At 37.4% G+C, this 14696-nt stretch overlaps 1 protein-coding gene across 4 annotated transcripts in view; it reads left to right on the top strand.

The window, feature by feature from the left end:
- The window catches only part of DGKH (diacylglycerol kinase eta), a 166862-nt gene that overhangs the window by 114635 nt on the left and 37531 nt on the right, over nt 1-14696 (top strand). For all 4 annotated transcript variants that reach the window (XM_033051622.1, XM_033051621.1, XM_033051623.1 and 1 more), the window contains 8 exons: nt 1580-1742; nt 5084-5192; nt 5498-5637; nt 7175-7259; nt 9353-9438; nt 12032-12131; nt 13320-13593; nt 14044-14172. In XM_033051622.1, the coding sequence (XP_032907513.1) occupies nt 1580-1742; nt 5084-5192; nt 5498-5637; nt 7175-7259; nt 9353-9438; nt 12032-12131; nt 13320-13593; nt 14044-14172 (1086 nt within the window). The remainder of the gene's footprint in view (nt 1-1579; nt 1743-5083; nt 5193-5497; nt 5638-7174; nt 7260-9352; nt 9439-12031; nt 12132-13319; nt 13594-14043; nt 14173-14696) is intronic.

Below are 14696 nucleotides of genomic sequence, written 5' to 3'. Positions count from 1 at the left end.
TGCAGTCTACAAATTTAGAGAGAAGTATAATTTTCTATGTAGGGTTTTAGAGAATTATTCAACTGTCATGTTTTTTTTAAAGTTGCCCCAGCAGAAATTTTCTTCCATTTTACTTATGACCCGTAGAAACATTTCAAGTGAATGATCAGAGTCCTCAGATCAAGTGAACTGATGCCTGCCTGGCATACACCATTCCTTTTGTGAGTTCTCAAATTTTGGATAATTTTGCATTATACGGAGATAAGCTAGCTGAACAGCTCAGATCCAACAACTACTTTATCAGGCTTAAGAGAGGAATTGCTTCCACAGTTTCTCTAATTTATTTTTTTAAATATAGGCAGTGTAAAAGTCCTGCAACGCACAGATAAAAACCCAGCAAATGCTCAAAACTCAGAGACGCTTTTTCATGGTTCAGGATAGAGACACATCAACAGTGAGAGACTGCACTTCAAGGCAGAGAGTGGATTTAAAAAAAGAGTATCACAAAATCCTAACTGCTTTAATTTTATAGTTTGTGTTGATCGTAAAATAGACAGACAACTTGGATGCAATTCAATGAACTTTGTTACATGAAGTTAGTAATAAGTGATTGTGTATGCTGTATATATTCACTCTATTTATTTGCTTTGTGATGTCTTAGACATCATGCTGTCATTTATTACTCATGCCAGAAAGATTGTTCAATATGTGAAATTAGTTTTCTTGGCATTTAAATTAATTAATCAAACCTTATTTGAAATGAGACATTATGATAATATGGAATTAAATTACTGTCCTTTAATGAAATTTTTTATTTGTAGCTGTAGTATTTTTTTAGTAATTGAAAACAACATAATCATTTTAATACTGCCGGAGACAAATGTCAAAACCTATACATGTGATGTCTGATTTTGAAGTGTTGCTGGGAAACCATTATCTCCATGGACCAGTCATGTTAGCAACAACAGTGCAAATTAGTGTTTCTGACTAAGGACCTTGTAGAGAGCCTGCTGTAATTAGTTAAGACCTGCACTGGCTTTAATAAGTTTTGAATCACTGCTGAAGTCTTCTGTTGTTCAGTGATTCTGTTATACTTAATAGTATAAACTCAGTCTGAAAACAAGGCTCTTATGCCAAGTCTCACCTGGGAAGAACTGAGTACAAGTAACTTTTAAAATCTGTGACTACTCTTAAAAAGCTTCTACAGACATGAATGTTCCAGTTCAACCCAGTAAAGTTAAAGCAAAATAAGATTGAAAACCAAACACTTGTAAATGAAATATATATTTAATTATGTGATAATAATAATATGTGAAGAAATTTAGGAAGTATTCTAAAAGGTTAATAGCAGTTGAAAAACAATAAAGCTATTGTCTTCAGGATTTTACTAAATCTAGGCACTGAAAAGACCCAAACTGGTAAATCTTGTACAATTATGTTTTCCTTGCAGGACTAATAATCAGTTTAGCACTTATATTATGCATGATAAGATGTACTCCTTTTGTCCATCATCCCTATCTTCCTCTTTCCCATGATTTCTTTTTGTGTTGTTCATATTAGGAAACCTTATTTATTTCATTCTTTCTAACTATGTTTACAGGTTTCTGGAAAGCCACATGCCCGCCATCCTGTGCCAGTCCTCTTTTAGTTTTTGTTAACTCAAAGAGTGGAGACAATCAGGGAGTAAAGTTTCTTCGTCGATTCAAACAGTCGTTAAATCCAGCTCAGGTCTTCGATTTAATGAATGGAGGACCTCACTTAGGGTAATGACCTTGGAAATCTTGAGCAAGCCTTTCCACAAGGGATTTAGGTGCAAAGTGTAGTGTTGTGTTTCCCTTGTTTTATAGCATTATATCCCCTTGTTGCTATAATTCTATCACCAATATCTACTCTGACTTCCTAATTAAAATCTAAGAGACAGCAGAATTTCAAGATAAATATCGATATGTGAAGGGATTGTAGGATAACATTTTCCTTCTAGAAAAGCTCGAAAATTTAAAACCTAAAGCTCTTGGCTAGCTTTGACTTCTGTTAACTGGTAAGGCTCAAAACTGTTACAAATGTTCAGATGTTTTCATGTATCACAGGAACTTTGATTTTGACTTTCTGCACAGTTGCCCAGGTGCTTTTCTTCATTTCACATGCATAATTCCAATATTCCTCTGACCTTTTTGTATATAGCTATGGAATAAAACTACAGTAATTTCACGATTATAAGCCGCACCATTTTGACTAAAATTTTGGTCCGAACCCAAAGTGCGGCTTATAATCAGGTGCGGCTTATATATGGACAAAGAACGAAAAGTTGCTGTTTTAGTTTGGAGGACAGGTGTCTGCTGAGAAAGGCAGGAGTTTCTCTTTGAAATGGAGAATGCAAACCCCCTCTCTCCAAATTATTATAATTTTGAAATCAAGGGGCTTTCAGGCAAAAATATGGGAATTAGGAATAACAGTTCTTTTCTAGGGAAATTAAAATAGAAATACAGTACTACAAAGAAACAAACTCCAAACCCTGACACAGAGTACAACCTGACACCCCGTCAGGCAGGGTGTTGATAGCAGTCCCATTAAATGGTGATTGCAGTCCCATTGCAGTGACAGATGTGGCTCAGTTGGAGCAGTGCTCCTGTACAAGGTGCAGTTTCCCTCTGGAGGTCCAGTAGTGATGTGGAGAAATCCGGTTTTCCTCTGGAGTCCAGTGGAGAAAGGGGCTACCTTATTGTCCCAAAACCTCTGTTTTTATCTTGGTAAGAAATGTTGGGCTCTTCCCCCTGGCTGGAGCAACTTCCAATGGGATGCAGTAATTTTATCAGTCCCACAGTGGGACTCAATGGGCCATTAGCAGACAATGACTCGCTGGAGGAAGGATGGGGTGTGAAAAGATAAAGAACAATGCCCTGCCTGGTTTCAATGGATGGCCCATTAGCAAATTATCTGCCATTGAGATAAGGATCACTGCCCCCACCCTCAACAGATGGTGACAGAACAGATACCTTTTATCACACTCTGTATTGTAACATGCGGCTTATAATCAGGTGCGGCTTATGTATGGACAAAGAACGAAAAGTTGCTGAAACCCAGAAGTGCGGCTTATAATCAGTGCGGCTTATAATCGTGAAATTACTGTATTGTCTAAATGTGCTCTGTATCTTTTAAAATTCTGAACACAAATGTCAGCAGGGGGGTCTGCAGTGGGTAATTTCCAAGTACATAAAAAATTTTTCATCTGACAAGTATATCCAAAATATGGTTTATGCAACATATGCCAATAGTCAAGAAAATGACCATCCCACAGAATTTGGAGCACGAACAAAATTAAAACCACCAGGCATTTCTCCCCAAAATCTAAGGGTTGATTGTTGGAAAGATAGCAATGAAATTTGCATAATGGTGGCCACAACTCAAGCATCTTTGCACATTTATGAAGATTAAATTTGTGCCCATATTTTTGTTGCCTAAGTCAATTCCACTCAGATATAGTGGTGTGGTTAAATGGCCTAATAGTATCAGTAAGAGCAACTAGAAGCACTAATTTTTGTACTCTTAAAGATGCAGAATTATACTTAATGATAAAAAGTAGATAAAGCAAATCCACAAAAATTCAGTTCAAGCAGTGCATAAATAATACAAATATAATTTATTACGATTATGGATTATTATAATAATTAGTACTGTGTTATGGACATGTAATATTAACTCTTTGAGTTATAATATTCTTTTCATTATAACCCTGATAATCTGAGCTGAATCTAAGTCATTTCTAGATAGCATTTTGTACATGTAATTGTAATGACATTTGTCTTAATTGATTAGACAGTCTGTGAAAGGAGACAGTCTCAAAAATATGTTTGCAAGTTCTGTTCCTTCATATAGCTCTACCATGGCTGAGGCGGCTACTTTGATGTTGCACAGAAATTGCAGTTCATGTTGGGTGCTTTTAAGTGCTTCTCCCAAACAATTTCCAAGGACAGATCCTTAGCAGTTATTCCATCTGGTTGCGTTGATGTCTTCTTTTTTTTCTAGTTGATCTAAAAAGTAGAGGTGCATTCTATGAGACAGTGTATTTCTAGGGGTTTTCTCCTTTTTCTTAGGATGGGATAAATTGCTCTGGTGTCAACATTTTTTCCCCTTAAATGTCCTCTTCTTTTGTTCTGAGTAGGTATGTGCCCCTCATATTCAAGTGACATTATTTTCTCTAGAAAAAATGAAAATGCTTCAAAAAATTCTGATCTTGATATGTTGCTTTTTAAAAATGGTTCAGAAAATACACATATTCTGGAAAATAACATGCATTAAAAATAAATATCTTTGATAGTATTTTAAGAATTTATATTTTTCAATTTTTATTTTGTTTTATTTTATTTTTTTAGTTTAAGTCCATGTTGTTTTTACCTCTTGGCTGTTTCTTCACATCTCATTCGCCTTTTCTTTTGTGTCTCACCTTTCTGCATTTTCTGTCTCTCTTGTCCTCCTTTTCTGTACTGTCCAAGTTTTGTATTCTGGAGGTGTTAAAAGTCAGAGAACAGGGGGAAGAGCAATAGGAAGTGAAAGCAGCATATGACTTTGAGGATATAATATGAAATACTTATATTATTTGTCTTATATTGTTGTCATCACCTTGTGTTTGAGAATTGCTCTCAATGGTCCTTACATTTAGTTAGCCCTGCACCAACAAAAGCCCACTCGTGTTGTGTAGCACATCCTGTCATATTGTCTTAAACTCTTCTTGTGAAAAATCCCCAGTGGTGCATTATGCTTCTGGCTGAAGTGAGAAGCATGGAGCAGTTGCAATTTTATCACTTTTTTTTTTTAATATATTAATAAAATCAATAATTCTGACTTATAAAATCCTGAAAACAATATCAAGGGATTTTTTAAAAATAACAACTTGGCATGTTATTTATCAGAAATGTCAGTATAAGTGGAATATACAGTGACAGATGGGCTGCAGATAGGTTAATTAAGTAGATGGTTGTATGCCCATACCCCACTACAATAAAAGGATCATAAAAATGCTGTGCTGTGTATTTTCTTGTAACAATTGCTAATGAATATCACTACTCTCTTGCTAATGGATGTAACTAACTCTGCATTTTCTCTGCAGTTTGCGGTTATTTCAGAAGTTTGACAACTTCAGGATTCTTGTGTGTGGTGGCGATGGAAGTGTGGGTTGGGTCTTGTCAGAAATTGATAAGCTCAGCTTGCACAAGCAGGCAAGTGTGCATGTTTACTTTTCTGGCCTAGACTGACTAGGCTTAATTTTGTGTGCTTACCTTTTTCCTTGACTTGGTTCTTTGTTGTAGCTCTGTGTATGGAGCAAACTGAGTAGTTACTGTTTAGTGAAAGTTTTCAGTGTTACAAACAGGACTAGTTGTAGCAGAATAGCACAATTTGACTTACAGACTTTAGACATCAGCTGTGAAATTAATATTTGTTGGTTGAAATAACAAGCATTTGTAACCACTTTTATTTTCTTTCTAGTTTTCAATAGTAGATTTGTTCCTCTGTTGTGTTTCAGTGTCAGTTAGGAGTGTTACCCCTTGGTACTGGAAATGACCTTGCTCGTGTCCTTGGCTGGGGAGGATCCTGTGATGATGATACGCAACTTCCGCAGATTTTGGAAAAACTAGAGCGAGCCAGCACAAAAATGTTAGACAGGTAAACCTAAATGTTTATATACATCACTTACCGTGAAATCTAGATTGTATTTATTTGGGTTTCTGACGGCCTAAAATCCATCTTGGAGACTTGGTGTTCAGTTTGTTTGCTTTTTGAGTGCAGGTCTTAATCTTGAAGAAAGTTGCAGTTGTAATGGGGACAGCTCTTTAGCCTGCTTTTTAAACTAAAGAGTCAGAGGTATGAGTGGTTGATGGAACTGGGAAGTATGCTTTTCAAACATGTTCAAAAGTTGACCGCTTCTTGCATGGCAGAAGGAGCTGCATCACTGCCTGTTACAAGAAGTTGTGAGCATTAAGAAATTGTGTAGATTCAAAACTGATTTGAACAATTTTAGGGATTCCATTCCTGCTTATTAAACACCATTAATGGTAGCATCTTTATTTAGAAAACATCTGAGCTCTCTGTCCTTGGATGTGGGGAAAACTCACCTTCTGTGCTTTCATCCTTTCCTGAGGCATCAGCTGCTCACAAAAATGCTCGGCTAATTAGATCCATAACTAATATTTCTGTTTGAGGCATTTTCTTAGTCAAAAACCCAAGATCTTCCCACTCCTTGTTTCATGTCATTTTCATCCATAAAGGAAGGCAGCAATTCCCATGTAAAAAAAAAATCAGAGATGACGATGGTCATGCTGTTCCAATCTAACACTGGAAGTTTTTGAGAGGAGTATTTCTAATGCTATTCCTTTCTCTCATGAGTGTTTCTTTTGTTGCTCTAATTACAAACACTCAAATGTCATCATAAGGGATTTTACTTTAGGTTATTTTTATGAAATAGAGAAAAAAGCCTTTTTTTTTGATTTTATGCTTTTCTGCAGACCATTTGATTGCTTTACAGCAAAGTATGTAGAGAAATGCTTGTTACTGATCCTCAGATTCTGAAAAATTTGTAGATTAAATCATATTTCCCTTTTTCTGTAGTGAAAAAATGCTCTGCTTCCTTTTTTGGTCTAATTTCAGTAGACTTGCTCCCAAGGCTCATCTTGTTCTTTTCAGCAGGCTTTGAAGGATGTTGTTGCTATTAGTGGTTTCATACTATCTATGCTGTCAAGTGCTGTCCTGTACCAGACCAAAAAAAATATATATACGTCAAGGAACACACTTCATCATTTGCTTTGTTTTCATGCCTGCCTCCTCTAGTTGAGATAGAAAGCTAATATCACCTTAAAGATTTTTCTTTAGAAAGATGTCTAGTTTCCTTTCACTTCTGCAGTATGTTTGCACAAATTCTTTTATAATGTGAATGTTTTTTCCAGAAAATCTTTATTGCCTATATTGAATGTCTCATTTTTTTTTTCACAAATGAGACTGATAATTAAATCAGTAAAAAGTAATCTGAGCAATAAAACAAATTATTACCTTTAATCTCAATTATTTCACCCATATATACAGCTTTGAATTAAACTGCTTTTTTTTTAATACATAGCTGTTTTGTGGTTTGACAATGAATTTGCTTTTTGTTAATATAGTAGAGAGAGTGTAAAACTAACAGTCTGGAAACTTATGTTTCTTTTAGGTGGAGTATAATGTCATATGAACTGAAATTACCAGCAAAGCCTTCTATTCTTCCTGTGACTGCAGAAGAGTCAGAGGAGTGCCAGGTGCACTTTTACTTTTGTTTTGTTATTTCATGTACTTAACTTGGAGCTTCTGGGATGACAGTAGCCATAATTGAAGCATTTGTATGAAAAGCAGATGTTTTGTGATCTGCTAACTGAACTGAATTAAGGCCTTTTCTTGCTGTATATCTCAAGTAAGTAAGGTTTCCAGTTCTATATTATTTGCCTAGAAGGAATGAAGGTAAGGTGTCTCCAGCAAAGCTGTCTGAATAATTTCTTCCTGAATATATATGTATATTTTAATATGTATTAGAAAATATATTTATATAACATGTTAGACAAGAATGTAATCTAGTGTCATATAATTATGGAATATAATAATACATTTTAGATAATTCTTATGTATGAGTATATATTATATATAATTTTGTATGTAATTGTATAATTTACTGCTAAGTTACTGTATAATTATATATACTATGATAATATACATAAATATTTAAAATATATTTTTTAATATATAAAAGTAAATGTCTGCTATGTTGAGTTTGGATTAAACATTTCAAAAAAGCCCCCAGCATTTTAGAGGCAAGAGTTGTATTCCTGAAGAAAGACAGAAGCATTTTGCAGCTTGAGTTTTATCAGGTGATATCACTAAACTTTCTCTTTGTTCTTTGAGAGAGCTCAAAATCCTAAGCATCATCAAAGAAAAGCTTAGACTGTCTTCCAGACTAGATTTGTGCTTGTACTTGCTGATGAGGTTTCAATTTTGAGAGAGGGAGATGCTTTAATCAAATTAATTGGCATGAAAAGTCTGACTGAAAATGAGAAAATAATATATTCCCAAGAAAGTTAATGCATATCAACTGTAGCTCAAAAGTACTTGAGAAGCCATAATTAATCAGCAGTCTCTTGAACAATTTAATAATTCAGGCTCTTTTAATTGGCAAGGAGGTTATAACCTTTGATGGATTGCTGGATATAGAGATGCAAAAAGACTGGGATTTTAAGGGGGTTGCTTTGAACACAGCTCTGCTTCTGGTGTCAGCAATGCAGATCAAGGCTTTATCGCCTCTAAGTTTTCAAGACAGTTAAAATTTTCAACTGTGTCTTCATCATAATTTTGTTCTAGTTATTTCTGGCTTTGAAACTTTTTTTCTAACCCCTTCTGAAAATGGAAGGAGCTGCTTGCTCATATAAAACTTTTTTAGAAAGTGTATCCTGTAGGCTGTATTACCTGTCATTGCTTGAATGGGATGTGGGTCATTTGCTTTTGAGTACCCTATTCAATTTCTATTTTAATGGAGTTTTTTACATTGTTTACTGAGTTAGGCTATTTCAGAAAAAAAAGATAATTACCTTATAGAAATTTTGTTTAGAATTTTCTTTTAAAATTGAGGTCTGGATCCGGAGCTGTTTTAAGATAGGATACGGTGTGTGAGGATGCATCTTTGGTCCAGTCCAAATATTTTCCTGAATATTTTGTAACTTGTCATTTTTAATCTTCTTGTAAAGACTAAGCCATAAATGGTTTGCTTCTTGAGAATTGGTTTTGATAATATTATACCAATTTGGCAGGTTTTGTCAATTATGGTTCTTGGGAAATGGGAGCCCACCTGACAATAAAGTGAAAATTCCAGATTATAACTGCAAACTTTCTTCTTTCTTCTTTCTTCTTTCTTCTTTCTTCTTTCTTCTTTCTTCTTTCTTCTTTCTTCTTTCTTCTTTCTTCTTTCTTCTTCTTTCTTCTTTCTTCTTCTTCTCTTCTTCTTCTTCAGTTTGTATGAGGAAAACTTTGCCTATTTTAGAAGTAAAAGATATTAGATTATAATATTGTAGGTAGTTATAAATCTGAGAAGTCTTTTCTGCCTCACAGAGTAATTTTATCCTAGAAATAACTTACTGTTTTCTCCACAGAAGGAAAAGAACTGTGGATCAAGTTCTCAGATGCAGTCTAACTTCGAATATTAAAAATCTGGTACATAAAATATAGTATGCATGTAGAATCTTCGTTGCTAGACACCTTGGCCTTGTATTAGATCTGAAATGGAAATCTTGCTATTTTTGAGGTGTTTAAACTCACTACTTGGTGTTAAACTGCTGGACTGCTGGACTACTTTTCTCTTTATTTTCAGATATCCGCTTATGAAGATTCAGTTGCTGCTCATCTTGCAAAAATTCTCAATTCTGATCAGCATTCAGTTGTCATATCATCTGCCAAGTGAGTCAATCAGTTTTATGTACAAAGTGTGGGATAATTTCACTGTGTAGCATCAACGTCATAATAGCATTCTGTCTAAGGCTGATTTTCTTATGGATGGCCAACTGGCTTGGCTTAATATATCTTGATTTATACCTTTTAGAGTGGATGTTCTTTTCTGCAAAATTTTTAAATGATACAGTTGTAAAGGATAGCTTAATAATAAATTTAAAAAAATAATCGCATAAGATCTATATAAAATTATGTTAAATCATTCCAAATCAGTGCATGGCTTAAATATGAAACTTACTGTTACTAATGCAAAGATATGATCTACGTCACACTGCATTTCTTCTGGCTCTTTTTTGGTAATGCATATGTTTAGAAGACAAACAAGTTGGCCAGTGTGAAGCGGATCTTTAGCTTAGGTAGCTTTGTTGTAGCCCTGTCTATATCAGTTCAATCAATAGTGGTCTCTAACATTAATGGGATTTTTTCCCCAAACTGAAATGCTTTGAAATGAGAGAAATTTGGCAAATCATGGACATCATCTGGAATCTGCATATACCTTCTCTATGAAAAAAAAAAATCTTTTGTTTTGTAAAGACCGGTTATAGAATCTTTAAAAATACAGTAATTTCATGACTATAAGGCGCACCCTTTTGACTAAAATTTTCCCCTGAACCCGGAAGTGCGCCTTATAGTCCGGTGCACCTTATATGATGGACAAAGTTGTGAAATTCAGAAACCTGGAAGTGTGAGCCGCAATGGGGGGGCGGTGCTGCGGGAGTGCTGAGTCGCGAGCGGGGGCAGGAGCGGGCAGCCGCAACCGGCAGGAGCTGCGCGGGGAGGGAGGGAGCTGCCCCCGGATCTGGCGTGGGGGGAATGAGAAGCCGCCGGGTAGCGGCGGCTGCGGCCCGGGTGCAAGGGGAACAAGAAGATGCCAGGCAGCAGTGGTCATGGCCCAGGTGCGGGGGGAACAAGGAGCTGCCGGTCAGCGCCGGGCGTGGGTGGAATGAGGAGCCGCTGGGCGGTGCCAGCCGCAGCCCAGGCCCGGAGATAACGAGAAACCGCTGGGCGGCAGCAGCACCGGCCGCGACCCAGGCGCGGGGGGCACAAGGAGCTGCCGGGCAGCGCCGGGCAGGGGGGGGAACGAGGAACCACCAGGCAGCAGCAGCACCGGCCGTGGCCCAGGCGCGGGGGGAACGAGGAACCACCAGCGGCCGTGGCCCGGGCATGGGGGGAAGGAACCACCAGCGGCCGTGGCAGCCAAACATCAAGCCGAGCTGCGCCAGCCAGCGCCGGGCGGGAGTGCCTGGGCCCGTGGCAACTGCAGCCACCGGGCAGGGGAAGCCAGGACCCGCGGCCACGCAGTGGCAGCCAGGAACTGCGAGCTGCACCAGCTGGTGCCGGGGGCGGACGGGAGTGCGGGGGCCCACGGCACGGGGAGGGCACCTGGGGCTTCGTTTAAAGGCTACGTCAGTCTATGAGAAATGTTTGCAAACTGCCAGTAATTTGTTACGTTGTTGCACGAGGCTCAGCTCCTCACTGCAAAGAAAAAGTGCGAACCGTGAACCGAGCCGCGAGGGGGCCAGTGCCACGGGAGCGCCGAGCCGCGAGGTGAGGCGGGAGCGACCAACCCCCGGCCAGCAGTGGCTGTGCGGGCTGAGAGGGACCACCCAGCCCACAGATCTTCACGGCAAAAAAAAAGTGCGCCTTATAGTCCAGTGCACATTATATAATCTACAAAGTTGCAAAACTTGCTGACTCCTGCGGGGTGCGCCTTATGGTCGTGAAATTACTGTGTATCTGAATATCATTGCATCTTTTTTTAATCATAACAGCAAGTTAGCAAAATTTTATATTTAAACTATACATAGCACATGTACAAGATTAAACTGCAGGATATTATAAACTCCAGATTCTAAATTGGTTCTGTACCTTGTTAAGTCTGTTTAATTTCTGTCAGAAAAATGTCAACCAAATGAACAGGACTAAGCAATTATCCTCCCCTCTTTAGTACGTTTTCTGTCTGTCTTCAGTGCAGGTAACAAGAACCAAGTCTTTTTCTGATTTACACAGTGCAAATTCTTTGCAGCTACTGTAGATTGCACAGATAAGCTTCAGAGTTGGTTCAGAAGCACAAGCTGTGCAGTGGGATGTGTGTGGCAATATGCTTTTATCTAAGAGGTGTCCCCCTAAAGTCAATAGATTTTCTCCAGGGTTTTTAAGCTCCAGCTTTGCATGGGAATTTGCATGACTGTGTTTGAAGTTACCAAAGTGAATGCAAGTTTGCTAAGTCCTCGCATAGGGAAGGTGTACAAGCAAGGGAGTAGATAAAATCAGTCATGTTTATTTTAGATAAGAGGCTGAGATGCAGTGTATGCCGAAGCTTAAATAAAAGAGGTTTTTTTTTAAAGCTTATCATCTCAATTTTGGAAGCTAAGGAAAAGAGTGTCATCTAATTTGCAAGTATGATTACTGATTCAGTTTCCAATGAGAAGGATTTATAGCAGTATACATATAAATAAATTGCCATAAGAATTTAACATTCAAAATTCAACATATCTATTTTATTTCATTTTTTTTCTTCCCTCTCCTTTTTTATCTGAAGAATATTATGTGAAACTGTAAAGGACTTTGTTGCCAAAATAGGGAAGACTTACGAAAAACCGATGGAAAATGCAGAGGAAGCTGATGCCATGGCCATTAAAGTAAGACTACGACTATGTTCAGGTTTAAAATTGTTGGGTTCTTAAAGTTAATAGCTCATGGATGTTTAATTTTTACATTGCTCTAGAATGCCCAGCTTGGCTTTCATTTCAGCCAGTGACTTCAAAATTCTTCTCTTCTTATTGCATAGAGTTAATTATTTCAAAACATCTTTAAACTCTGAGATCTCTTTAAACTGTTTATACTTTTTTCTTCATAAAGGACAAAGTTCATGGTACCATACATAGAGATAAAAGGATTTTTTTTTTTTACCTTAGTCTACTTCTAGGGATTAAGTTAGCTACAGGAAAATGGGATAATGAAGAGTATGCTGCAAGAATGAAGTGGGGACAGACCACAATGTTAAAAATAGTGGTTTACACTGCAAAATATAAAGATCATGTTGCAAAGACATTGGGAAAGAAAACAACAGAGGGATTTGGTATGCAACGCAAAATTTACATGAGCTGAAAAGAAATGAAGGAAACAAAATCCTTGACAATCCCAGAATCAGAAAATGTACTTGCTAAGTGGCAATTTGTGGTTCATGTTTCTATCCAGTGCACATTTTAGAAAATTAGTTTTTCTTTTTAACTGTTCCAAGGCCAAACAGTGTTTTCTTTCTCTTAGGCGCAGAAAATGCTTTCTTTTCCTATGTACCTAGAGAGGACAGTTACTTAGAGTTGGGGAGAAGCATTTGACAGTGTCTTGCGTGAGCCACTTGCTCTGTGATGACTCACTTGCCTAAATATACAGCTGTTTTGCACAAAAAAACCCCACGTTTCTCAATCTTACAGCTGATCGATACTTGTCAAAACTGGGGTACTGAATACCCATGTATGGACAAACCTCTGGTGGTTTTCTGTGCTGCAAGTCATTGGGAGAAGGGTAGGATATAATCCATACAGTTATGGGACAGGCTGAGTTTAGCATGGAGTGGTATTTGAATCTAAATGTAGGGCGTTTGTATTATAATTGCTGTAATCTGGTTGAGTGTCACAGGGTCTGCAAAAAGCACATGCTGACCTACTCATAATCTGACATTGAACCCTGGTTTGGATTTTACATAAGGAATTACACTGAAGACACTCACTATTTCAAATATTATCTAGTACTTTGTTTCCTGAAAATATTCATGTTTGCTGTTGATTTTTTTTTTTAATGTGTGTGTCTTTCCCACTTTGTCGTAGTGCTCAGAGTTAAATGAAAAGCTGGACCTATTGCTCCAGGCTCTCCACACAGAATCCCAGGCTGCTCCCATTCTCCCAGGCATTGCTCCCCCCATTGTGGAAGAAGAGTCAGAGGAGTTCTCAAGTGAAGAATCCTTGTCTGAAAGTAAAGAGCAATTAGCAGAATGTGTCTCAAAGTCTTCCCAGAAGCTCTTCAAACCAAGGGAACAATTAATGCTCCGAGCAAACAGCTTGAAGAAGGCTGTGAGGCAGATCATTGAACAAGCAGAAAAAGGTGCACATCAGCAACATTTTGATCCAGACTGGTAGAATAGGATATGATAATGATATTTGTTTGTTTGTTTGTCTAAGTGGAAGAAGTTTTCATTATAAAATTTTATTTCTATATTTTTACATAGATAAAATTATGTGCTTATTACAAGCTGCAAGGAAAAGAAATGCAGCTTGTTTGAATGTTGATGGCTCTGCAGGTGTGAGTACTTATGCATGTACGTGTGTGCACATATAAAAGTGCATATCTTTTAACTATTAGCCTCCACAAAATGAAAATTTCTGACATAAAATCTTTATGAACTCTTAAAGAATTTACTGACTCTTTCACTGAATTGACAATAGACTCTTTTGTTGATATTTTAAAACTAAAAGCTACCCAAAAAGTGCTTATTTTGATGTATGCAGTTTTTCTTTAGAATCCTTGAAACTTTGTCTTTTCTCTTAATAACAGTTGTGGATGAGCAGAATGCTCATAGTGAAGAACAAGTAAACCAGTCTCCAGTAGACTACAACAAAGAATTGGATGAATCTAAAGAAGAGGAAAAAGAGGAAGATACAAAGGAACTTGAGTCTCCATCAAGTGAGTAAATTAGGAATAAAATAGAAATATTTCATGTCCTTATGGTTGTATTTCTGGCATAATTGATTCCATAATTAAAAATACTAGCATCCTGTTTGACTAGAAACTACTCACAAATTCTAATAAATTTGAATAAATAAAAGTTAAGGGAAAAATGAGGAAAATAATAGATGAACTTTTGGAATGTATTTACAAAGCTGAGAAGACACTTGTTGGGAAGAGAAGTGCCTGAATTTAATCCAGTGTTTACACTCGCCTTTCTACATGAACCTGAGCAAAAACTAGAGCCTGGGTGATGGTGCCAATAGCATGTCTCAGTTGTAGACTGAGATCTCAAGCTACATAGAAATTTTAGGAAAGCTGCTTCTAAGCCATGGAAATTTCAGTCTTTTCCATGTTATCAAAATGGACAGTGGTGCACTGCTGGTGAGGTCACTAGATGATCTGTGAGTCACAGAGAAACAGTGGTAGCTGGTAGGCAGAAAAGACCATTAACTAGATACTTGGTGAGCAACTTCTTGGGG

The sequence above is a fragment of the Catharus ustulatus genome, chromosome 2 (genome assembly GCF_009819885.2).
Source record: "Catharus ustulatus isolate bCatUst1 chromosome 2, bCatUst1.pri.v2, whole genome shotgun sequence".
NCBI classification, from domain to species: Eukaryota; Metazoa; Chordata; class Aves; order Passeriformes; family Turdidae; genus Catharus; species Catharus ustulatus.
This window is presented reverse-complemented; position numbering and strand designations above follow the sequence as displayed.